The sequence below is a fragment of the Pongo abelii genome, chromosome 8 (assembly GCF_028885655.2).
Source record: "Pongo abelii isolate AG06213 chromosome 8, NHGRI_mPonAbe1-v2.0_pri, whole genome shotgun sequence".
Classification (NCBI taxonomy): domain Eukaryota; kingdom Metazoa; phylum Chordata; class Mammalia; order Primates; family Hominidae; genus Pongo; species Pongo abelii.
Window position 1 is genome coordinate 127,924,276 of NC_071993.2, and position 25,885 is coordinate 127,950,160.

At 35.4% G+C, this 25,885-nt stretch overlaps 1 protein-coding gene across 1 annotated transcript in view; it reads left to right on the plus strand.

The window, feature by feature from the left end:
* WDR11 (WD repeat domain 11) overlaps positions 1 to 25,885 on the plus strand; it is a 58,423-nt gene that overhangs the window by 1,480 nt on the left and 31,058 nt on the right. Inside the window, exons 2-12 of the mRNA XM_024253701.3 lie at positions 198 to 309; positions 6,354 to 6,507; positions 7,789 to 7,962; positions 10,406 to 10,592; positions 12,714 to 12,879; positions 13,305 to 13,419; positions 14,239 to 14,434; positions 14,736 to 14,839; positions 18,506 to 18,682; positions 21,266 to 21,350; positions 25,767 to 25,873. Coding sequence (XP_024109469.2) covers positions 198 to 309; positions 6,354 to 6,507; positions 7,789 to 7,962; positions 10,406 to 10,592; positions 12,714 to 12,879; positions 13,305 to 13,419; positions 14,239 to 14,434; positions 14,736 to 14,839; positions 18,506 to 18,682; positions 21,266 to 21,350; positions 25,767 to 25,873 — 1,577 coding nt within the window. The remainder of the gene's footprint in view (positions 1 to 197; positions 310 to 6,353; positions 6,508 to 7,788; positions 7,963 to 10,405; positions 10,593 to 12,713; positions 12,880 to 13,304; positions 13,420 to 14,238; positions 14,435 to 14,735; positions 14,840 to 18,505; positions 18,683 to 21,265; positions 21,351 to 25,766; positions 25,874 to 25,885) is intronic.

Genomic DNA, 25,885 nt, shown 5'->3' on the forward strand with positions numbered 1-25,885 from the left:
AAAGTGAATTTCAACAAGCATTTTAAGCTTAGCCAGATCTTTTATTTAAATGGGATAATGATAAATACTGGCCTTTGGGTTTAAATGATTTTATTGATGGTGGTACATATGAATTAGACTTATTTATTTAGGCTTGGCAAGAAAGAAGTTGTCCTGCTTTGTTCTGTACTTAAAATTTAACATTACTGTTTTGCTAGGGGCTGGCAAGGTTTAATTGCTTATGGATGTCATTCACTTGTGGTAGTGATTGATTCCATTACTGCCCAAACTCTTCAAGTTTTAGAAAAGCATAAAGCTGATGTTGTCAAGGTAAGTAAAATCCCACTTTGACCCTAACATGTTGTCTAGTCTAAAGTTTAATACTGTGTGTCACTAAGCTCTCATTAAGTCTTACGTGTAAGTGTTGAATAGCTTTTAAATATAACAACCTATTTGGGGTAGCCTAGAATTTTCATATATATGACAATGTCAATACAGGGTGAGTTATTAAATGCTAGTTGTTAGATCATTTTAAGGCAGATGAAAGTTCTACCATTTACAAGACCACTCAGTCATTCCTTAGTTTTGAGCACTTAGCTTGTGCTGTGGATATGGAGATGAAAACCCTCAGATAATTCTCCATCTTGTAAGGAAGACTCACAGCGTGATAGTGTGGTAAGTGAGACTTGCTTAACACGCTGTGAGAAAACAGAGGAGCTGCATATTGCCTGGTTGTGAGGAGAGTCACAGAAGTCTTTTCAGTTTCAAGACTAGTAGACAGTAGTTAGCCAAGTAAAAAACTGACAAGGAGCATTGCAGGGAAAAGCAAGAATATACACAGAAGTAAGTAGCGTGCCATAAAGATGGCTAAAGATGGGACACTGTAGGAGTGATGAAATAAGAGGCAGCCAGAGAGATTCAGCTGTCTGTCCTGAAAGTTTTGTAAGATTACAAAGGAGTTTGGATTTTTTTTTTTTTTTTCTTTTAGAGAGTCTCCTCTGTCGCCCAGGCTGGAGTGCAGTGGCACGATCTCGGCTCACTGCAAGCTCCACCTCCTGGGTTCATGCCATTCTCCTGCCTCAGCCTCCCGAGTAGCTGGGACTACAGGCGCCCACCACCACGCCCAGCTAATTTTTTGTATTTTTAGTAGAGACGGGGTTTCACCATGTTAGCCAGGATGGTCTCGATCTCCTGACCTCATGATCCACCCGCCTTGGCCTCCCAAAGTGCTAGGATTACAGGTGTGAGCCACCGTGCCCAGCAGGAGTTTGGATTTTTGAGTAGGAGATTGATGTGACCATATTTGCGTCTTAGAAAAACTCTGGCAGCAGTGGAGGATCTGCTGGAGAAATGCAAGACTGGAGGCAGTAAGATCATTTAGGAGATTTTTGCAGTAATTTTGGTGGGAAATTTTAAGGGCCTAAAATAAAGCTGGGGCATGGAGAAGTCATGTTTAAGAGCTGCAAAGAGGTAAACCTGATAGCCTTTATAGTGATCAGTATAAAGGAGAGTAAGAGAATAGAGTGACTCCAGCGTTTCTTTTGGTATAATTGAATGACAGTGTTTCCAGTTATCAGAGGTAAGCATCTGTGAAGTCAGTGAATTTTTAAGTTTTCAACATGCAAAATCTGAGATGCCTGTAATATATTGCATTATAGTGATCTGGGCTTTAGGAGAGAGGTCAGGATTAGAGATAGAGATTTGGAGTCTTTTTCTTTTTCTTTTTCTTTTTTAAATAATAGCTTTATTGAGATACTCATACCATAAAATTTACTCACTTAAAATGCACAATTCCATGGTTTTTAGTATATTCACAGTTAATGCAGCCACAACTACAATGAACTTTTTTACCTCAAAAAGAAACCCTATATCCACTAGCAGTCATACTCCATTTCCCCGATTTCCCTCATCCTTTGGCAACCACTGACCTACTTTCTGTGTCTGTAGACTGGCCCATTCTGGGCATTTTATGTAAATTGAATCATATAATTTGTGGTCTTCTGTGCATGACTTCTTTCACTTAGCATGATGTCTTCATGGTTCATCTGTGTTGTAGCATATATCAATACTCTGTTACTGATGAATCATATTCCACTGTAAGGATGTATCACATTTATTTTATTGATGGATATTTGGATATTTTGTACTTTTTGCCTGTTACGAATAATGCTGCTTTGCACATTCATGTGCAAGTTTTGTGTGAACCTGTGTTTTCATTTCCCTTGAGTATATTTCTAGGGGTGGAATTATTGACTCATATGGTAACTCTGTTTAACTTTTTGAGGAACTGCTGGACTGTTTTCCAAATTAACATTCCGATTAGTAGTGTATGAGGAGTCTAATTTGTCCAAATCCTCACCAACGCTTGCTATTCTCTGTTCTTTTGATTATAACCATGCTAATGGGTATGAATTGATTCTCATTGTGGCTTTGGTTTGCATTTCCCTGATGGCTAAAGGTGTGGAGTATCTTTTCATGTGCTTATTGGCCATTTGTATATCTTCTTTGGAGAAATGTCTATGCAGGTCCTTTGCCCATTTTAAAATTGTATTATTTATCTTTTTATAATTGAGTCATAAGATTTCTTTGTATACAGTAGTACTCCCTTACCCAGAAGGGAAATGTTCCAAGACCCCAGTGGATGCCTGAAACCCTGGATAGTACCGAACCCTATATATATTATATATAGGGTTGAAAAGGCCAAGGCTTTTTCTCATACATACTTACTTATGATAAAGTTTATAAACCGAACCCTGTATATACTGTTTTGTCTCATACATACTTACCTATGATGAAGTTTATAAATTAGGCATAATAAGAGATTAACAACAATAACTAATAATAGTAAAGGAGAACAATTAATACATCAGCATTACTACTCTTGCACTTTGGGGGCATTATAAAGTAAAATAAGGGTTACTTGAACATAGCACTGAGATATCACAACAGTTGATCTGATAATCAGTATGGCTACTGAGGGCAGGTGGTGTATACAGCATGGATGTTCTGGACAGAGGGATGATTTATGATTGAGGCAGGATGGAACAGGACAGTGGGAGATTTCATCATGCTATTCAGAAAAGCGCATAATTTATGAATTGTTTATTTCTAGAATTTTTCATGTCATATTTTTGGATTGATACATGATTTGCAAATATTTTCTCTCAATTTGTGGCTTGTCTTTTTACTTTCTTGGTGCTGTCTTTTGAAGAACAAAACCTTTTCATTGTGATGTAGTCCAATTTATTATTTTGTATTGTTGTTGCTTGTACTTTTTGTGTCATATCCAAGAAACCATTGCTTTCTCCAAAATCAAGAAGATATATACCTTTGTTTTTTTCTTAGAATTTTAGAGCTTTAGCTTTTAATCCATTTTGAGTTAATTTTTATATACGTGAAATAGGGAAAAATACTATTAATTTTTGTTTATTGACCATATCCTGTAATCTAGCTAACTTCACTTACTAGATCTATTTAATAGTAATTTTGGGTAAATTTTTTTAAAGTAGACAGTCATGTCACTGCAAGTGACTGCAGTTTAATGTTTTCATTGATAATCTGTGTGTCTTCTGTTTTTCTTGCCATGTTGCATTGGCTAGGACCTCTACTACAATGAATGGGAGAGTAGTGAGAGGATACTCTTGTCCTGTTCCTGAGCTTAGGGGGAAGGTATTCAGTCTTTCATCAAGTCTGATATAAGGTATAGGGTGTTTTGGGAAAAATATATTTACCTTCTCTTTCCCTCTCTGTTTCCTTTCCCCTACACTGCCCCTTGGCATTTCTGGAGCTTTTATTTCTTTATGTAGGTCCAAGTTTCAGTCTGGTATATATTCCCATCAACTGAAGAATTTACTGTAAGTTCTTGAAGTGCCTGTCTAATATTGGTTGATTCTCTTAGCTTTTATTTCTCTGAGAAAGTATTTCACCTTTGTTTTTGAAAGATAGTTTTCAAAGGATGTAGAATTCTGGGTTTATAATTTTTTTTTCTAGTAGTACTTTATAAATATCATTCCATTGGCCAGGCGCGGTGGCTCACACCTGTAATCCCAGCACTCTGGGAGACTGAGATGGATGGATCACCTGGGGTCAGGAGTTTGAGACTAGCCTGGCCAACAAGGCAAAACCTCATCTCTACTAAAAATACAAAAATTAGCCAGGCGTGGTGGTGCACACCTGTAATCCCAGCTACTTGGGAGGCTGAGGCAGGAGAACAGCTTGAACCTGGGAGGTGGAGGTTGCAGTGAGCCGAGATAGTGCCAGTGCACTCCAGCCTGGGCAACAGAGTGAGACTCTGTCTCCAAAAAAAGAAAAAATCCCTCTACTATCTTCAAGCTTACATAGTTTCTGATGAAAAATTTTTGTTTTTGTTTCTCTGCATTATATCTTTTTTCCTCCGATTATCTTCAAGATTTCCTTAACCTTGGTTTTCAATAGTTTGATTATTAAAAAAATATATATATATACATGGCTTGGAGTTTACCTAAATGGAATTCAACATATACATATACAAATATATACACATATACAAACATATATATACACATAGAGACAGTCAATTCTTGTTATTCATGGTAGCTGTATTCTGTAAAGTTGTTGTATACACTGAATTAGTGAATACTGAAACTTTGTTTGCTCCTAGGGGTTAGGTTCTTGTGAGGCTCTGGTCACAACATTTTCATCAACTGATTAATACATAACCTTGCTTTATATGCGTTTCCGTTTAAAGACATATTAATATGTCAGTTGATCCATTAACATTGAACTCATAGCCAACAACACATGCCTGAACAAAGATTATCACACATATATATATATGTATTTTTTGTAAGACACATCACAACTTCTCATACTTAGAAACAGTAGAAGCACTATACTTGGGGACCTATTTAAACAGTGAAATCACCAGCAAAAAGAACAAAAATGTGAAAAATGTGGTACTAAATAAATCATGAGATGAACACTTGTTTTGCAATTGTAAAAGCTAAAGCAAGAATTCTTGTTTGACTTTAGCTGGGAACACACATGGTTTTCACCATTCTGCACTTGTCCACAAAAGCACTGCAAGTATTGATTTTGAGATTGCAAATTTTAGTGAGTAGGTAAATTGACAAATACAGAATCTATAAATAACTAGAATTGACTGTGTACACATATATACACTATACATATTCTAGTCATACACATTCTATACCTATGAACTTATACAGATTCAAACATATACACATACAAATATGCATACACACATACATATGCATATATACACATACACACTTCATTTAAAAATTTTTGCCTGAGCAAAAGATCTGTTACTGGAAAACCTTAAGGCCTATTCACGCTCATTTTCAGAAAACGTTGTTTCCATCTTTTTCATGAATACTACTGCAATTGGTTGGCTTACCTTCCTACCTTAGCATTATATATGAGTGTATTTATATCTGTACACATATATAGATATATACATTTATATGTATTTATAGATTTGTGGTATTTAAATCTACTTATTAAACAGAGCTTTGGACACTACTAAGTCTGAGAATAGAAATGCAAACAAAGCCTATATGGTCTGCCCTATGGAACTTACAGTTGCTGGACTCATGAATAGGCAAAAAGAATGTAAATAAAATAAGTACAAATTGTGTAGTAATAAATGCTTTGAAGAAAATAAGCAGTATACTGAGAAGAGAGGGGTGGTAGTGACCAAGGAAGGCCTGACTCCTAGTGAGGACTATGAAATTTTTCCCTTACTCTGTCAGTATTCATTGTTCAAGAATTTAATCAGATTTGCCCTGAAGTTCTTGTGTTTTTTATTTTAAAAATTCTATTGTTAATCATGTTGCTAGAGGCATGAAGCATTTTGTTTTTAGAGAAAAACTTAATGTTTTGTGAAAGAGGGAGAAAGCTAGAGTTTTTTGTTTGCCTTTGCCTTCTCCTAACTTTCCCTCTGTAAGGTTTTTGTGTTTCTAAGTTGTCTTCTTTTAGTTAGGAGACTAGAATACAGAAAAACATTCTGCTAAATATTATTTTAGGTATTTTGTCATACATTAGATTTTAGGAAAACTGATTTTCAAGGCATCCTGGGGTTTTAACCTAAATTTCCCAAAATATTAAGGCTATGAATCATTTTTCATCATATCATTTTTCATCACAGGAGCATTGTGATGTGTTAAAAAAAACAATTTTTTAACTGCAGTTAAAAATATATACCAAAGTAACAAAAATGCTGCCTTCAAAATGAAAACCAGTTTTCTGTTTATTCTTGCTAAATATTTATGTAATATAAATGTAGTATGGGTTCTGGTTGATGTTTTGTGAAAATTATGTTCCGTTTCATCCAGTGCAAGTATTTACTTGATCTGATTTCTTCTTGATACTAGGTTAAATGGGCCAGGGAAAACTATCACCATAACATTGGCTCACCATATTGCTTGCGCTTAGTTTCTGCTGATGTCAATGGGAAGATCATCGTCTGGGATGTAGCAGCAGGAGTAGCTCAGTGTGAGATCCAAGAGCATGCCAAGCCTATCCAGGGTGAGGAAAGTCTGCTCAGCTAAGTGTGTATATTGATACACTTACTCTTGGAGTGGTTTTTTGGTTTTGGGGGTTTTCCCCCCATTCATGTAATTTTATCAATTCCAAGTTAGCTCTTGATTGTGTTTTGCCTGTTCTACTGATCTAAATCTGGCTTTCTTTCCTTATTAATACACTTCTAGGCTTATTTCTTCAAATCTCAACTGATTTGTGCTTTGGTAAAACTCATTAATTGCAATATCAGCCTCATTCAAGCATGATAAGAAAAATTAAGTGTTACAATCTTGTATCTAAGCTACAATATAAGGAAAATTGGCCACTGCTGTTAGGAACTAGCCATCAGTGCTTACTCTACATTAACTTGTTCATTATCAGAGATGAACAAAATTTTATTCTCATTTTCATGTAGATTGCTTGTTTGCTCATTTCATGTTACTGACCTAAAACCAGTACAGTATTCTTTTTTTTTTTTTTTTTTTGAGAAGGAGTCTCGCTCTGTCGCCCAGGCTGGAGTACAGTGGCGCGATCTCGGCTCACTGCAAGCTCTGCCTCTTGGGTTCATGCCATTCTCCTGCCTCAGCCTCCGGAGTAGCTGGGACCACAGTCGCACACCACCACGCCCAGCTAATTTTTTGTATTTTTAGTAGAGACGGGCTTTCACCATGTTAGCCAGGATGGTCTCGATCTCCTGACTTCGTGATCCGCCTGCCTTGGCCTCCTAAAGTGCTGGGATTACGGGTGTGAACCACTGCGCCCGGCCCAGTACAGTATTCTTTAGACTTAAGTCCTCTAGTGGCTCTCTTGACTGAATGAATTTTTTAAATGACTATTTAAAAAATATTTATTAAATACTTACTGTGTACTAGGTACTGAACTAGATCTTTACGTATTCTGTTTATTTTTTGAAAAACTGTAAAGTTCCATTAAGTAATTCCACAGAAACATTAGGAAAGTCTGACATCTTGGTTGTGGCTAGGAGAGTTTCATATTGATTTTTAGTTTTAAGTAATTATTAGGTCAAATTGCCTTTTATTTTCTTTGAAGTAATATTTCAGATTACTTCAAAATTTTGACCTTGAGAGTTTAACCAGACAACTTATTTTTATATAAAATTAGTTTTTCCTCTGGAATATTGATACACACACACACACGTCACATTTGGGGCTAGTGGTTAAGTTTTTAAAGATTATATTTTAAAAACTAAATATCAAGGACAAGTTAGCCAAGGATTTTGGAGAGTGTGGTTTCTGAATTTTGCCTTTCTTTATCGGGTCTTTCCAGATGTTCAGTGGTTGTGGAATCAAGATGCTTCCCGCGATTTACTGCTTGCTATTCACCCACCAAATTACATTGTGCTCTGGAATGCCGACACTGGCACCAAACTATGGAAGAAGAGCTATGCAGACAACATTCTTTCTTTTTCTTTTGACCCTTTTGATCCCTCACATTTAACTTGTGAGTAACAGTTGCTTGTGGAAAATGAGTTAAGTGAGATATTTATAATATAGTAATGCTATGTGCATGAGATATACACACACACGTTATACGTCTATAATGTTAAAATGACTGAGTGAAGTGGAGAAGCATGTCTAGTCCATATATCTGCAGCTCCTAATACACATACTCAATCATAAGTTCATATCATTTGCAAATATGATAATTAAAAATTTAAATCAGCAAGCTACACCTTCACTGTGTTGAATTTGTGAATAGTATTAGACTAGCCAGGGATGGAGAGTTACTTTGACACTCCAGACTTAATTAGTTTTTCTAAGAACGTTTAAATAACTTGAATCAAGGGTTTCATTCAGTCTGTGGCCAAGTTAAGTTCTTGCTTTTTAATAAATTGTCCTAATTCACGCCATTCGTTTTGAGTGCCATAAACAGATGCATGTAAAGAAGAAATAAGCCTAAGCAAATTTTTTCTTGCAGAGGTAGTTTTTGCTAATATGCTTTTAATGTTTTCCAGAGCTAATGATCTAAAAATGAGATGTGCTTTAGATATTTTTGTGGCTAAATTGTTTAGAAACTATTTAATCATCCAACAGATATTTCTTGAGCTATTGCTACTCTTCTGGGAACCAAGATGTCTCGGAACCCAAATGGCAGGAGCCTTCACAGAGTTTGCATTCTAGTGAGAAGAAGTCATATCATAAACTATGAACACAATGAATTAATAAATTCTAGTGTAGTAAGAGGTGACAGGTGATATAAAGGCAGGATAAAGGGGATGCAGAAGAATGGGGGATGAGGGCATGCAAGTTGTGTAGATAAAGTGGTCAAAGTAGGCTTCACTTTGATAATGATCAGAAATGTGAAGGAGGTAAGGGAATTAGCTATGGTAAGGAATGTTTTTCCTGGATTTGAATGACTCAAAATTCTTTTACGCATCAACTTTTATTGAGGGGCGTGTATGTGTCTGCACGTGTTAAAGGAGGAAGAGAAAGGCAGACAAAGTTGAAATTATAATAACATGGGAAATGTGGCTGTGTAAATACACTACAGTGTGCTTAGGCTTTTACGTATATAAATGTTTGTGTATGGACGGGGGCATACATGCACTCACTTGGTTACCAGTTTACTTACTCGCATAGGTGCAGTGCTGGGGAAACACCTAGGAGGCTGGCCCAGTTGGCAGAGTCAGGGAAGGAAGGCATCACAAAAGAAGGAAGCAAAGGGGACCTTGAAGGATGAGTTCTGGAACCTGAAAAGGCAACAAGGCTTTCAGCTAACTTGATTGCATCAGCTCTTTACATCTCTCTAATTTGGTTGATGAAAGCATTGTGCGTTTCAGAGTGTCAGTTGACTTAACATCTTTGATTTACTCATATTGAATGTGCTAGGGTTGTCACAACTCTTGAATGCATCCTTTTTCCCTGTGTTTAGAGCAGCCTTGCTAAGGGCTGGGACCCAGGGTAGTAAAGTTTTTCTGCTCATGTCTTCCAGTATTAGGCCCATTGTTGAGGGAGATTATTTTTTCAGTCATGAAAAGGCATAATTTGTATTGCTAAATATGGTGCTCCCTCCTTGACTATTTTTGTTTCATGTACACTTAGTAAGTCACTGTGGGCCCACCACTTTTTTCTAAATATTAAGGGAAAAGAATATTCTTTAATCATCTTAAGGTTCGAGCTGATGCTTGAGAAGAAAAAGGAAATATATTTAGACTGAGTAGCTCAGGATAAAAATTTGGTATCATCAAATATTTGAACTTAGCTAATTGTGATATGCAGAGCCTCTTAAGTATTTTTTTTGTTTTTTAAGTTATGGGATATGTTAAAGTTTTTTTGTTTTTTTGTTTTTTGTTTTATTTATTTATTTTTGAGATGGAATCTCGCTCTGTCACCCAGGCTAGAGTGCAGTGGCGCTATCTCGGCTCACTGCAACCTCCGCCTCCCAGTTCAAGCGATTCTCCTGCCTCACTCTCCGGAGTTGCTGGGATTACAGGTGTGTGCCACCACGCCTGGCTAATTTTTGTATTTTTGGTAGAGAGGGGTTTCACCATGTTGATCAGGCTGGTCTCGAACTCCTGACTTCATGATCCGCCTGCCTCTGCCTCCCAAAGTGCTGGGATAATAAGGAAAGATTTTTAATGAAAGTCCGTGCACTGAATTTATTTAGAAGAACAAACACTTGTTCTTTCTGCCAATAACCTTATGTTATCTTTTTAATATAAGACATAATTTAGAATGCCAAGCTTGGAGGCCTCTGATGAATTGTAATGGACCACCTGTTTCTCTTCAACTTGGAGAACATTCCCATTATATTATGACTGCATAACATTGCTAGTTATATATTATTAAAATTATCACTATATTGCTCTCAAAATTGTATTGGAATAAAACTGTATGCTAAACTTGATTAAACTTTAATCGGAGTTTTGCTTTTCTCAATATAGTGCTCACCAGCGAGGGTATTGTTTTCATCTCAGACTTCTCCCCATCCAAGCCTCCCTCAGGCCCTGGGAAAAAAGTTTACATATCCAGCCCACACTCTAGCCCAGCTCATAACAAGCTGGCCACAGCCACAGGTGCCAAGAAAGCTCTAAATAAAGTAAAAATTTTAATCACTCAAGAGAAACCTAGGTAAGTTACAAGTGTAAAATTAACATTCATCTACTTATCCTGTATGAAAACATCATTTTTCGAGATGTACAAAGACTGATGTTTTTCTTCATCTCACTTTTTCTCATTTCTAATTTTGAATTTATTAGAGGAAAAAAATATTTATTTTGTCCCCTGCCCTAAGAGGAGATTCAGCATTTAACATTGCCTTTGTTTCCACTAGCTGTGCTAAACTTCCCCACTGACTTTTATAGATTAAAATTTTTGAATTCTGATTTTTACTTGTGAAAATCGCAATGATCCTAAAGTTCAGGCCATTGAATGCATTAAAAATTTGTGCACAAAAGCTGGATACTCATTTTAAATACATTTTCCTGACTTAGGTGCTGTGCATTCTCATTAAGCAGTAAAATCGGAGTGTTTTTCTTATGCAGGTGAAGATGTCTCCCATCCTGGTTAAGAGCCAAGGCTCCGGGGGAAGCTGTAGCTATGTGACTTTGAGAAACTTCTTTAATCTTACTCAAATTTCTGTCTCCCAGTCTCTAAAATAACGCTTTAAAGTATTTCATAGGGTTGTTTTAAAGATCAATAGATCCAATAATGTAAGTAAAGCATATAATGTCGTTGATACTTAGTGATTTATTTAGAAGATGTCGGCTGTTATTAAGAAATTACAACTGAATAAAAGTTTAAGTAATTTGATGTATTCGAAATAGGTTTCTTTCTTTTTCCTATAGCTATAATCTGTATATTATTGCTTTGGCAGGCTTTTTTGTTTGTTTTGGCATTTTCAGATAGCCTTTATTTTTAATATGCCAAGATTACTCTCTCTAGGCTTGGTGAGTAACTACTTGAAAAATATGTGGTAAAAATATAAATTGCTCTACAAATACATTTTGCACTTGTGTGTAAGTATCACTTTTATATATTAAGCCATGGGCTGGTTAAGTTCACTAGTTAATTTATCTCTCACCCTGTGCCAAAATGACTTAAGATTACTTCTTAAGTATCTTAAGAGAACTTTCTATTTTTTATGTATTCCCTCTCATAAACAAGAAATTATTTGGCAGTCTGAATAGTTTTATAAGTTATGTTTTATATTTCTTAAGTTTTCTCTCATATGAATTATATGTATATCTTGAGTATTGGGGAAATACATTATTTCTTCAAGTAGAACTGCTCTGGGTGCTTTCACATCTATTAATTCATGGACTCTTACTACAATTCTGGCAGTAGTAATATTCCCGTTTTACAAATAAGGAAAACTGAGTCCCACACCAATTTAAATAAAGTTACTCAAGCTCACCCAACTAGGACATGGCAGTCAGGATTTTAATGCAATAAAAATTCCTCTTTCTAGTCTTATAAACTAACTTTATTTTAAATTTCAAAGACTTTTAATAAAATTATGTATGTAAAATGAAATGTAAAATGAAAATAGTACATAATTGTATGTCTATTCCTATTGAAATATATTTAATATAGAAAAGGTGATTGAATGTATGCAACAATCACAAATTATTAAAATGATTTTTCAGACCCTAACAATCTCTTAAAATCCTTACAGTTTGACCTGTTTTATTTACACACAAGAAAATGCTGCAATATAAGTGAAACTTTGTTTCAAAAAAGATTTAAGACAGCTTAAAAGTGAATGAAGGCAGCCAAGGGGAAGTTACTTGCCCAAAGCCATACAGATAGTCCAGTAACTCCTGGTCCAGGGGCCCTAATTACCCTAAATGTTGATGTTTTCATCCTGAGTCTTGATTTTAACAGTTTGTCTAGTACTTTTAATGAAAAAGTAAAAGTAAAATAAAATTGTCTTATGCATGCCAGCTATTATTATGTCATCATTTACCATGTCTTGTATAATATTAATAACTTAATATTCTACTACTTTACTTAATATTTCAAAAACTTAGAAACACTGACATTTCTACCCATCCTATACAATATTATTATCATTTGGATTTTGGCACATAGTAGAGATCTAAGTTTTGGATGCCAACCCATGTTGGTCATTTCAGGGAATAGTTGTACATTTTTATTGTCAATTTTTATGTGTAAAGTACAAAATTAAATCTTTTATTAGCTCTGATATAAATGAAGTCTTTGACCCAAGTAAATGTTTACTTTTTTCAGTGCTGAATTCATAACTCTCAATGATTGCCTTCAGTTGGCATACCTGCCTTCAAAAAGGAATCACATGTTGTTGCTCTATCCTCGAGAGATTTTAATCCTTGACCTTGAGGTGAATCAGACGGTGGGTGTGATTGCAATAGAACGCACAGGAGTTCCATTTTTACAGGTATCTACAATTCATAAATTATGTTCCCCAAAATTATTAAGAATGTTATATTAAAAGAAGGCCATAATCTTGCATAAGTCTTGTCTTCAGTTCTCCACTTTCTCTTTTCGATTTATTGAAAGACTAGCAACACTATTTTAGATTGATTTTTTTGTCTGCACTTTTGATTGGTTTGATTTACCCTAGAAATTGTGACTGATCCTGAGATATTTATTGAACTATTTAAGTTACATGGGTAAAGACAAATTATTTTAGGTTTATAAATGGATATTTTAAATGTACATTTAGTTTTAAAGTTTAGAGATTTGTCTATTTTTGTTTCTTTTTTCTTTTGCCCATATTATCTAAATATGAGTTTGAGTTTCACACTATATACTTTATTAATCTATTGTGTTTTTAAAAATAAATATATAATCTATTTAAAGGTAATACCCTGCTTTCAGCGTGATGGTTTATTTTGTCTACATGAAAATGGTTGTATAACTTTACGTGTTCGAAGATCTTATAATAACATTTTTACCACTTCAAATGAGGAACCAGGTGAGTTTCTGTGTCACAATAATATTTTTCTTCAAAATTATTTTATAAAGCTTGATGTGGCAAATACCAGCCAAGGTATATAGTTAATGATACTCCTTGCTTTGAGAAAGTTTAAAATATGGTTATAATAAGAGGCATAAAAAGTATAAGCCCAAGATTAATCTCTTGATGTTAAAACAGTGCACCTCCTGTATACATCAAAGAGAGTAAAATTTTGTGTTTCTTGATCATATCCATGAGCCAAGTAGATATTATCTTTTGGAATTTTTTTTTCAGTACAAGTCCAACCTTGTGTGCCTTTATTATTATACCCCCTTGACTTGTTGGCTGTAAGAACTTCCATTGTAAAGTGACAGAAGTTATTAAGTCTCAGTTGTCAAGTCAGTCTTATCTTGGAGAATGGAAATAATGTTTTTGTGAAATTATATACTGTGTAAAGAACAAAGTGATTTTCACATCTTTTGGAAAGTACAGTTATTTTCAGGCTTATAGACTATTACAAATTATGGCAATTTATTCATTAATTATATATCACTGTTGATCCTTTTTCAAAGCATTGTCTTTATTTTAAAATATTGAAAAACAAGATATCTTGATTATAGTTGTTATTTTGGATATTAAACTTAGTGCAGTCACTAAGTAAATTATCTTTATATTTGGAAAAAATTTAGTAGTAATTGTAAAAAGTGAAGCCATGCTTGACATTGCATTCATGAAGGAGTGATGCCCAAATTTAGTTGAGGTTTTATTTAAATTGAAACAAACAGTAGTGGTATTGATATGGCTGCTTTCTGATATTTAAAACAATTTTATGTGAAGATCCAGATCCAGTTCAGGAGCTTACCTATGATTTACGAAGCCAGTGTGATGCAATCAGGGTGACAAAAACCGTCCGTCCCTTCAGTATGGTGTGCTGTCCTGTCAATGAGAATGCAGCTGCCCTCGTAGTGAGTGATGGCAGGGTCATGATATGGGAACTCAAGTCTGCAGTTTGTAATCGAAATTCACGGAACAGGTAAATGAATCAGCAGGATGATGGTTTTGTTTTTTGTTTCCTGTTTCCTTTTATAAAAAATTTCCATAATCAGAAAAATAGGAGGGCTGGTTTTCTATAAAAATATTTTTAAGGTAATAATTAAGGCTTTAGATTATTAGCGAATTATGTAAATCTGCTAGAGCTATTTCACCTATGGGTAAGATGAATGAATAATATAAAAACAGATAGAATGCCATGATCTGGACTTAATAATATGAATTCCTAATACGTAATGCAGATTTTAAATATGTAAAACCTTCTAATTATTATGTCTTTGCAGTAGTTCTGGTGTGTCACCTTTATATTCACCAGTGTCTTTCTGTGGAATTCCTGTAGGAGTGCTACAGAATAAACTCCCAGACCTTTCCTTAGATAACATGATTGGTAAGCTTTTTTCCCCTCTAACTCCATGTTAAGTATTCTTTCTGAAGGGCAAAATTAATAGAATCACTCACTTGTAATTATTTTAAAGTCAAAAAAGTTAATACTTGAGAAAACTAGAACATGGAATTATTCTTTCCTAAATAAATCAGAGGGGTTTAAAATACTTAGGTAGAAAAGTGCCTGAAGTAGCATAGGTTTGCATTATAGTTGTTAGAAATAGAAAATGTTCATTCGTGAGAGACTGATGTAAATGAAAGTAATGACATTAGGCATCTGGATTTTGGACCTAGAGCCGATACTGAGCTATGCCATGCCAACTCAGGGCCTTGCTGTTTGCTGGTTCCTCAGCTTGGAATGAAGTACATGCTTCTTTTCTCTCTGCTACTCCTAATTCAAAATTCAACTCAGATGTTGTTTTCTTTAATCTCCCAAGTCTAATTTAAATGCTCTTCTTTTGTTTTCCTAACAGTTATCAGCTGTATTGTAATCCTGGGTTTTTTCTTCTGTTTCGTCTCATCAATTGTAAGCATCACAAGGGTGGTGCAGTGTTTTATTCTATTTTGTCTTTCCCAGCACTCAGCACAGTACCTTGTGCATTCCTGTTTTGTGGTAAATATTTACTGAAGGAATAAAGTAACTGAGCAGTATTAGAAAAGATTATTTTAACTTTTTGACACGAATTATTTTTATGTTGGGGATTCTTTCAAAAAATCATTTTTGGAGATAAATTGTTCAAAGTTATTTAATTATGAGGCCAGTATATATTAAAGGAAGAATGAGAATTTGTGATTTCAAATTTTATGCTACTTGAAATTGTAAGACTTTGTAAATATGCCAAGCAATTTGGACATCTAATTCTTTTACAATTGTGGCTATGGTTTATAAAGGATTTTCTGTTTTATTATTTATTCTACCATAATGTAATTGAAAACGGTATTATTTAGGAGGGTTTTTTTGTTGTTGTTGAAACGCTAAATAAGTGATGTACTAGAAAGAGCATTGGCCAGGCGCAGTGGCTCACGCCCGTAATCCCAGCACTTTTGGAGGCCGAGGCAGGAGGATCACCTGAGGTCAGGAGTTCGAGACCAACCTGGCCAACATAGTGAAACCCTGTCTCTACTAAAAATATAAGAATTAGTCAGGTGTGGTGGCATGTGCCTGTGGTCCCAGCTACTCGGGGGGCTGAGGCAGGAGAATCGCTTGAACCTGGAGGTGGAGGAGGTTGCAGTGAGCCGAGATTGCACCGCTGCACTCCAGCCTGGGCAACAGAGCGAGACTCAATCTCAAAAAAAAAAAAAAAAAAAAAAGCGTTACATTATTAATTACATTAATCAGATCACATTTATTGGGTACTTAATACTGTGTTAAGTGCTGTGCTAAATATTCTACATATTACCTTGGTACAACTTTGCAATGTATCTCCATTTGATATATATGAGAACTGAGGCCCAGAGAGATTACCACACAGTCACACAGTCACACAATGGAAGAGCCCAAGTGTGACCCAGGTAATCCTGGCTCCAGAGCCTGCTCCTTAGCAATGGCCTCCAGTCCTGACAGCTCCACTGTCATCTTGGGCAAGACTGTCATCCATCTCTAGGCCTCAGGTTTTTCATGATTTCTGCCAGTTATGAAATCCTTTTGTTCAGTGATACTTACTATTATGTTTAAAATTCTTTCTGTCTGCTATCTATTCTACCAGACATAAATCCATATGAGGAAGCCTGGACACATGTTTTGCAAAATTTGTTTTATCAGTAACACAATTTTTTGAGTTAATTCACCTTGTCTACTCTTAATATGAAAACTTAAAGTGAAAATAATTATAAACATACACAAGAATAGTACTAATCAGTTATATGGAGCACATAGGAGTTTGAAATTTTATGCTGTTTAGGTATCTAAGTGATGTAAATTACAGTTTTTAAGAGACAAATGGATACAGATTGTATAGCAGTTCTTGACAATGTAGTTGATTTTAAAGTGTTAATAAAGCTTCATACTTGAAAACATTATAATTTAAACTTTTAATTAAACTTTTAATTTGAAATTCACTGTGTTCTTAGTGAAAATTGAAAGTAATTTGGGTAAATACAGAGGCTGATTTATATTCACTGGATAAATGCTGATACTTATTAAGGCCTAATCTGCCCTACATTGTGAATTGCCTCTTATGAAAAATACTTGAAGAAAAATGTGGCATTCCCTGGGAGTCAACTCAAAGCCAACATATGTATGTGTGGCACTTACCTGTTAAGCTTCCCATTCCTTCATATTTCATCTTTTTTTATTTTTTTACTTTTTATTTTATTTTATTTTATTTTTTTGAGACGGAGTCTTGCTCTGTCACCAGGCTGGAGTGCAGTGATGCAATCTCGGCTCACTGCAACCTCCGCCTCCTGGGTTCAAGCGATTCTCCTGCCTCAGCCTCACAAATAGCTGGGATTACAGGCGTGTGCCACCACACCCAGCTAATTTTTGTATTTTTAGTAGAGACAGGGTTTCACCATGTTGGCCAGGATGGTCTCGATCTTCTGACCTCGTGATCCGGCCGCCTCGGCCTCCCAAAGTACTGGGATTACAGGCGTGAGCCACCACACCCAGCCTCCATCTTTTTTTAACCAAAGTTATGCAGAGAAATTGGTATTGAGTATGTGGCTAATCCTAAGGGATCATTTTAATAGGATTAAAATGCTATTTTTTCTATATATTTTGTGGATTTTAAAATAACATTATTAAAACAACTTTACAGCTTCAAAGGTTGTATTCATCACCCACTGTTAGTAATTATTTACATTTTTCCTTTCACACTGTATACATGTTTGTGTTTATGTGTGTGTAGACATGTATGTATATACTCATGCATATTCTTTCTATTTTTGGCAAGTTAATCCCAATATTCTATAGTGGTTTATAGGGAGGAAATTTGTATACCTTTTTAATGAACAGTCTTGATTTCGTTGTACTGTTTAGATTTTGTTAGAATGATTTTTATTGGAGTCATCTTTTTAGTTTGAGACTTGCTAACCTAAGTATGAATAGTGTATGTGAAAATAATGCCATTGAAGTCTTAACTATTGACAGTGATGGCTTATATATTATACACATGATTTATGAATATATATTTGTATTTATTTTATATTTACTTATAAAACATTTTGTAATTACACTGACACGTTAAGGTTTCTTATTAGAAATTATGAATAAGTTATTTAAACCTGTTTTTCATGAATACCAATTTTGTATGTACTTTACAGAGTACATCGTAACCCTTTCAAAAGGCAGTAAAATGAGAATGCGGTACGGTAGTTCACTCTGCAGAAACTGTTCTCTAATACGAGTTCTCTTGCTTTGTTCTGAAGCCTGTATAGTGCTTTGATACCAGGAACATTGACTGAAACAGTGTTTTTTAGAAGACATAGGTCCCTGTATTCTGGATAGCAGGACTCGGGAGTAATCTATCCTTTGAGGTGTTAGTCGATGCAATTTAAGTCCTATAGCCAAGTAGAGAGTCATTGTGTCCCTAATAACTACAGCCGCTAAAGTACTACATTAACTACATTATACTTTTAGACCTGAAGAGCATTTCTACTAAAAATTTTCTTTAGCTTTTTAAGATCAGCATACACTGTAGTTAATATATTTGTTATTTTTATTACAAATCAGGGCAAAGTGCAATTGCTGGGGAAGAACATCCCAGAGGTTCAATTCTGCGGGAAGTGCACCTCAAGTTCCTGCTGACAGGACTGCTTTCGGGACTGCCCGCACCACAGTTTGCTATTCGTATGTGTCCACCGTTGACCACAAAAAACATCAAGATGTATCAGCCACTGCTGGCTGTTGGTGAGTATTTGACCTGGTCTTTTTTTTAACTCACTTTATAAGATGTTTAGGTTTTCTAGTTTCTAGAAAATCCTTTATTCTTTTTGAGGATGCTTTAAAAGGAGATAGAGGCTAAGTGAAACTGTAAATACTCATCCTGGAACTTAAAAAAAAAAATTTTCTGTCCTTTTATTCCAACCATCTTATATTGAATTGGAATGCTAAGTCTTCATCCACCTGAGACTGGACAGTCGAGTCTCTGACGCTGTCCATTCATCTCGGAAATATCAGGCTCATCCCTGCAGTGCTGAATCCCAGGCTCCTTGTCTGTAATTGGACCATCCCAGTCTTTATGTCATGTCAGTTTTCATTGGGTCTTTATTGACTAAATATATAGTCAGGGTTAATAGTTTAATAATAGCAGCGTTCTTCTTTTGCTAAGAGTTATATATTAAATATTATTTAAAGTGGCTGTGGTCCTTATAAATTAAGATTTGCCTTTTGGTGTGAAATTGTGTATTTGTATGTTATAGGTAGAAAAATTTATCTGGGTTCCAACTTGCTGTCACATTGATTTCATAGTAATGTGATGAACCTAATTTTCTTTACAGCATAGAGAAAAAAACAAAATTTAGTTTGCTATTAAGTACACATTATTAAAATACATTTCTCCAAAACTTCTGAAAAACAGTGTATTTGTTTGAAACTCAACATTTCTTCTTAAGATGCTATCGGCTCTCTTCTGGCTTTCTCCCCCAGTCTATTAACATGTGATTTGTGGTGAAAACCTCACCATATTTATTCTGTGGCCATATTATTCTGTGGCTGACTTCTCAGTGTTAAAGACTCGTTTGGGTATAACTGTTTGCTAGTACCCTTCTCCTGTTTTTTTCTGTGCCTATCTTTTGAAAGCGATTTGATTTTTATGATTCAATTGTCTATATATGTGTCCCGATTTATATAATGCAGATAAATGTTTAATTTTTGCTTTAGAAACTGTTGATTAATATTTCACCACTCATAGATTTTAATTAGGATTCATCAGTGTGCTTCATATGTGCATGTATGTATTATGTCAGTGTTCCTGATTTGTCAATTTGGATTTTGTCAATTTCTTGGGGAAAACTACTTCTTGGGATAGCTATATAATAAGAGCAATGGCAAGGTCTGAGATTTCCATTGTAGAATAAGCTGTATTGGTATGTAGTGAATATCATTTACTGAATTTAGTATAACAAAGTAAAAATATAAAATAAGTACCTAAAGGTTTGTCTAGAGGTGTCACTAAGAAAGATAAATAAGAGTTCATCTATGGAATTAATTCTCCTTGTGGTGCCCCTAGTGCATTAGATCATAGGTTCAGCATCGTTAAAACTTTCAGATTGCAGAAATCATTTGATTATTATGAAGTTCTGTTAATTGAAAAATTTTAGTAATTTATTTTCTCAGTGCCAAAAGGTATTATTATGAAATAGATGATAAATGTAAACAACTGTACAATGTGTTTTTCTAGAATAGTTTTGCAAAAGATTTCTGGAGTTTTATTCAGCAAATAATATTGGAATTTGCCCAGCATTTTTACTTCCACTCTGTTGCTTTGTATGAATTCATTAATCTTTAAATCATGTGCAGTGCAAAAGTGATTGTCCATATAGACTGTTCACTTTTCTTGCTTAACTTATAAAAAACACTATAGAGACTGAAGCTTTACTTTCTCATGTATGTCCGTGTCGTTTACATTTAAACTTTAGACATGCTACCTGAGACCATGAAAGCTTTAGACATGCTACCTGAAACCATGAAAACTTTAGACATGCTACCTGAGACCATGAAAACTTTAGACATGCTACCTGAGACCATGAAAGCTTTAGAATAATACCTGTAAACTATTAATTATAGTGATGACAGGATACTAATAGTTAACCAAGTGCTTACTTTGTGCCAATTACTGTGCTAAGTGCTTTATGTTTTCCCATTTAGTCTCCAACAACTAGATTTTCTACTCTTCCCATTTTAAAGAGATGAAAACACAGATTTAGTATGGGCAAATAATTCATCCAAGAGTATAAGGAAGAGCCAGGGCTTGAGCCCAGGTTTCTTTAATTGCAGAAACCACAGTTAACCATCATACTTTACTCTCTTGTCAGGATTTATTTAATACAAGAGACAAAACAAAAAGAAAACTTTGTAAAGAAAAATGGATAACCCTGGTTAGTGAGCTCTGCTAGATTGCTTATTTGAGGACCAGCTATAATAAACCTTCTGAGTCTCAAAAATTATAAATTCCCATGTGTATAAAAGCTTAGGAAAGTGTTTCTTCAAATTGTATGTGTGTTAATGTAAGTTTTAAGGTCTTTCTGTGAAAAATCTATTCCTGGAATTAGGCAAGGTTTTTGAGCACATGAGGTTAGGCCCATTTTTTTTAATAAGGAAGTGGACCAGAGAAATTCATTCTTTTTTGTGTGTTTGTTTAAACACATAGTTTGGGTTTCTTTCATAAAAGATAAATGTTGTTAAGTGATTAAAGTCTTGAGAAAAGACTTTTCTTGCAAAGTGCTGGAACTCCCACTGAATTAATGCTCTTCCATGATGTCATTTTGAAAGGTACAAGTAACGGTTCTGTCCTGGTGTACCATCTCACCAGTGGTCTGCTACACAAGGAGTTAAGCATCCACTCATGTGAAGTCAAGTAAGTATGTCATTGTGATGGTGACATCACAAACATCATATCAGAAAAAAAATTCTCATAGACTTTTCTACATTGAGTGCTCTGTAGTGATATCTGCAGTGGTGATTATTTGAAAAGTTTGAATAATATTCATGTCCAGCTAAATGGCTGTGTTAATCAAGGATGATAACTAATTGTTTGCTGTGTAAAGAACATAAGCAGTAGAGAATGTTTTCTCTTTTATTAGGTTGGTGCCAAAGTAATTGCGGTTTTTGCAGTTTTTTTGTTTTGTTTTGTTTTGTTTTTTTAATGGCAAAAAACACAGCTATTTTTGTACCAACTAATATTGTTGCACCTCATTTATTTCTCCTAAGGGCTGGGCTGTTTTCTCACTGGATGTCCTTACGTTGCCTTGTTCAGGTTTATTTTATTTATTTATTTATTTTGCTCAAAATTATTATTTTTTATTATTTTAAAATTTTTTTTACTTTAAGTTCCAGGATGCGTGTGCAGAATGTGTGCATTTGTTACATAGGTATACATGTGCCTTGGTGGTTTGCTGCACCTGTCAACCCGTCACCTAGGTTTTAAGCTCCACATGCATTAACTATTTGTCCTGATGCTCTCCCTCCCCTCACATGCCCCCGCCAACAGGCCCTGGTGTGTGTTGTTCCCCTCCCTGTGTCCTTGTGTTCTCATTGTTCAACTCCCACTTATGAGTGAGAACATACAGTGTTTGGTTTTTCTGTTCCTGTTAGTTTGCTGAGGATGATGGCTTCCAGCTCTATCCATATCCTTGCAAAGGACATGATGTCCCTTTTTATGACTGCATAGTATTCCATGGTGTGTATGTACCACATTTCCTCTTTCTGTTTTTTCTTTAATTTTACGTTAAGTTCTGGGATACATGTGCAGAATGTGCAGGTTTGTTACATAGATATACATGTGCCTTGGTGGTTTGCTGCACCTGTCAACCCGTCATCTAGGTTTTAAGCCCCACATGCATTAGGTATTTCTCCTAATGCTCTCCCTCCCCTTGCCCCTCAACCCCTGACAGACCCCAGTGTGTGATGTTCCTCTCTCTGTGTCTATGTGTTCTCATTGTTCAACTCCCACTTACGAGTGAGAACATGCAGTGTTTGGTTTTCTGTTCCTGTGTTAGTTTGCTGAGAATGATGGCTTCCAGTTTCATCCATGTCCCTGCAAAGGACATGAACTCATTCTTTTTTATGGCTGTGTATTTTTCATTTCTGTAACAATCCATCAGTAGGACTGCTTATGACAAATTCAAATAAAGTCATTTTAATTGTTAATTTGTCTTATTTATTCTTTGTTTAAACATCATCAGAACACTGCATAGCATTTATTCTTTAATTTTTAGGACATGATGTGCTTATGAGTTCTGTGTATGCAGAGCTGTCCGAGGGAAGGCTAAATTGACAGAAAAGTGCTTCTTGCTTTCTGTTCCAAAATGCATATCTGTGCTGTCCATAGCATTATTTTGCTGAACGCAAGGCTATTTTCCTTTTGTGTCCTGTCAATGATAGATTGTAGAGTTACACATATAAAATATGAATTTCCACTTTTTTGTTTGTTTTTTGAGACAGTCTTACTCTGTCACCCAGGCTAGAGTGCAATGGTGCGATCTCAGCTCACTATGATCTCCGTCTCCCGGTTTCAAGTGATTCTTATGCCTCAGCCTCTTGAATAGCTAGGACTACAGGCACATGCCATCATGCCCAGCTAAATTTTGTATTTTTAGTAGAGATGGGGTTTCACCACGTTGGCCAGGCTGGTGTTGAACTCCTTACCTCAAGTGATCCACCCACTTCAGCCTCCCAAAGTGCTGGGATTACAGGCGTGAGCCACTGCCCCTGGCCAGTTTCCGGTATTTTTTTTATGATCTTTCAGTGAAAGCATAAGAAAGGTCATTTTCTGTTTTTCGTACATTAAATAATTGTAGGTCTTGTGTATAAAAATTCTCAATGAACCCTTAGCAGACACGTTATCCTGAGTACATGCATTTTCTTAATGGAGAAGAGTTAACCTTTTTTTTCTTTCTTTTTTTTTTTTTGAGATGGAGTTTCGCTCTTGTCACCTAGGCTAGAGTGGAATGGCGCCATCTTAGCTCACTGCAACCTCTGTCTCCCGGGTTCAAGCAATTCTCCTGCCTCATCCTCCCAGGTAGCTGGGATTACAGGTGTATGCCACCACGCCCAGCTAATTTTTGTATTTTTTAGTAGAGACAAGATTTCACCATATTGGTCAGGCCGGTCTTGAACTCCTGACCTCAGATGATCTACCTGCCTCTGCCTCCCAAAGTGCTGGGATTACAGGCGTGAGCCACCGCACCAGGCCAGGTTAACCTTTTAAGTATCACAGCTTCTGATTGTGATGGAAATCTCTGAAAAGTTTGCATTGTCTTATTGTTTCAAGTGCATTGTTTGGTGCAGCCCAGGTGACTGTTAATTGCCACCTTACGCTGTTCATGTACAGCATCTCCCCAAATACATTTACATGGAATATTATTAAAGAATAATAATGTCTTTAAAAGCTTTGGGCTTTTGAGGTGCAGTGACACAGGTATCTGTTTGGATTCTTTCAGGCTGTTACTCATCTATTCTCTTCTGTTGCAGTGTCTGTATCTTGCCATTCTGGCACTTCTAGTAGTCTCTGCTTACACTGCTGAATCTTCTCTCTCTCTCTTTCCCGTCTTCTCTTCTCTCGACATTTCCTTTCACCCTGCCTTGTGTGTCTGGTGTTTCCTTTTATGGTCAACACTAACCAATAGAAACTCTCCATTTAATCACTACTTATTCTAGGGATTATGTTAACTATTAATACTTTACATGTATCATTTCATTGAATCCCCACTACAATCGTATGGGGCAGGTATTGTATTTCCAGTCTACAGAGTAAGAAACTGAAAATTACAGAGTAATCTGTGAAGGAGCTAGATGGAATTCACTCTAGGTCTTTGAAGCCTCAGAGCCTGAACTCTCCACTTATACTTACAGTGCATATGCTGCATCTCCTGCTGAAATATGCATATAGGTTAGTAGAAATCATGTTGGCAGTAAAATTAAAATGTTGGCTGAGCCAAGATTTGTGCTAAGAATTTCACACATGCTTCTGAAAAATGAAACATGTTGTCATTTCTTTTCAAACACAGAAAGTTTTAATAGCTAATTAATCAGAGAGGTATTAATTTTAAGTAAGGTTTATTATCCTGGATTAGTCAGGTTATAGATGTCACTAAATACTTATACATGCTAAGATAATATTTATGGTTGAGTAACATTGAAATTGATTATAAGTGTTACTTGGGATACTAACTGAGGGATATACTACTCATCAGATAAATGTCGTGAATGTTCATACAAAGATACTCCATTTTTATATGAATTTTTCCTCTTCATTGCCATTTTGAAAATAATTTGTATTTTATATTCAGAGATACTGCCCAAGAGAACGCTAAAATCCTGCTTTGTGTTTCAGTTAATGCAATTTTAGTATTATAATCAAAAGCCATTAAGAAAATTTCACAGAAATACAAAAATTAGCCGGGCGTGGTAGCACACACCTGTAGGCTCAGCTATTTGGGAGTCTGAGGTGGGAGGATCTCTTGAACCTGGGAGGCAGAGGTTGCAGTAAGTTGAGATTGTGTCACCGCACTCCAGCTTGGGTGACAGTGAGACCCTGTCTCAAAAAACACAAAACAAAACAAAACTTTCACGATGTATTATAAAAATGTCTGAATTTATTAGCAGTAAACTCAAAACATTTTAGATTTTCATGTCCAAATAAGGTTAACTTTGAGAAAGTTGTTTTTCTACCTTTTATTAAGTGTGTTTTTAAAAAATCATAATCTAAAGCACTTGAAGGTTGTGTATACTGTGCCGGGGACTCATGACAGCAGATAGCACAAAGTGTGTGTGTTTTTAAAACCATGATATTTTAACTTGTGATGCTTTACGAATATCTGTTGAGTATCTTCTCTATGCTTATAAACAGAGAAAGCCTTTGAAGCTTATAATGCAATGGAAGATACTTAGAAGTAAACAAAATAGAGAGGTACATGTAGATTTTCTTAGGTCATTAGTTTGTGTCTTTGTCTGGTAGGCTGAAACTACTGTCATATGACTCTCTCCCTCGCCAGATTTTAATAGTCATACTAATACTGATGTGAATCCTGATAACTAAACTATCTTGTCATTACATTTGTAGATAAAGTTTTGGTTAGAAATGATTTTGTATGTGTTAGGTATGGTAATACAGTCTCAAATAAATGGTCATGTTAAGATAAAAGGTCATGCTTACTTTTTAATTAATTTGTGTAATAAAATTTAGGTCTTTGGAAAACTTATTTTTCAAATAAATGAACCTTTCAAATAAAAAAGAGAATTAGTTTAACCTTTATGTCATTTTCTATTATAGGGGTATTGAATGGACAAGTTTGACTAGTTTTCTTTCTTTTGCTACCTCAACACCAAACAATATGGGATTAGTGAGAAATGAACTTCAACTGGTTGATCTTCCAACAGGTTTGTTTTTAA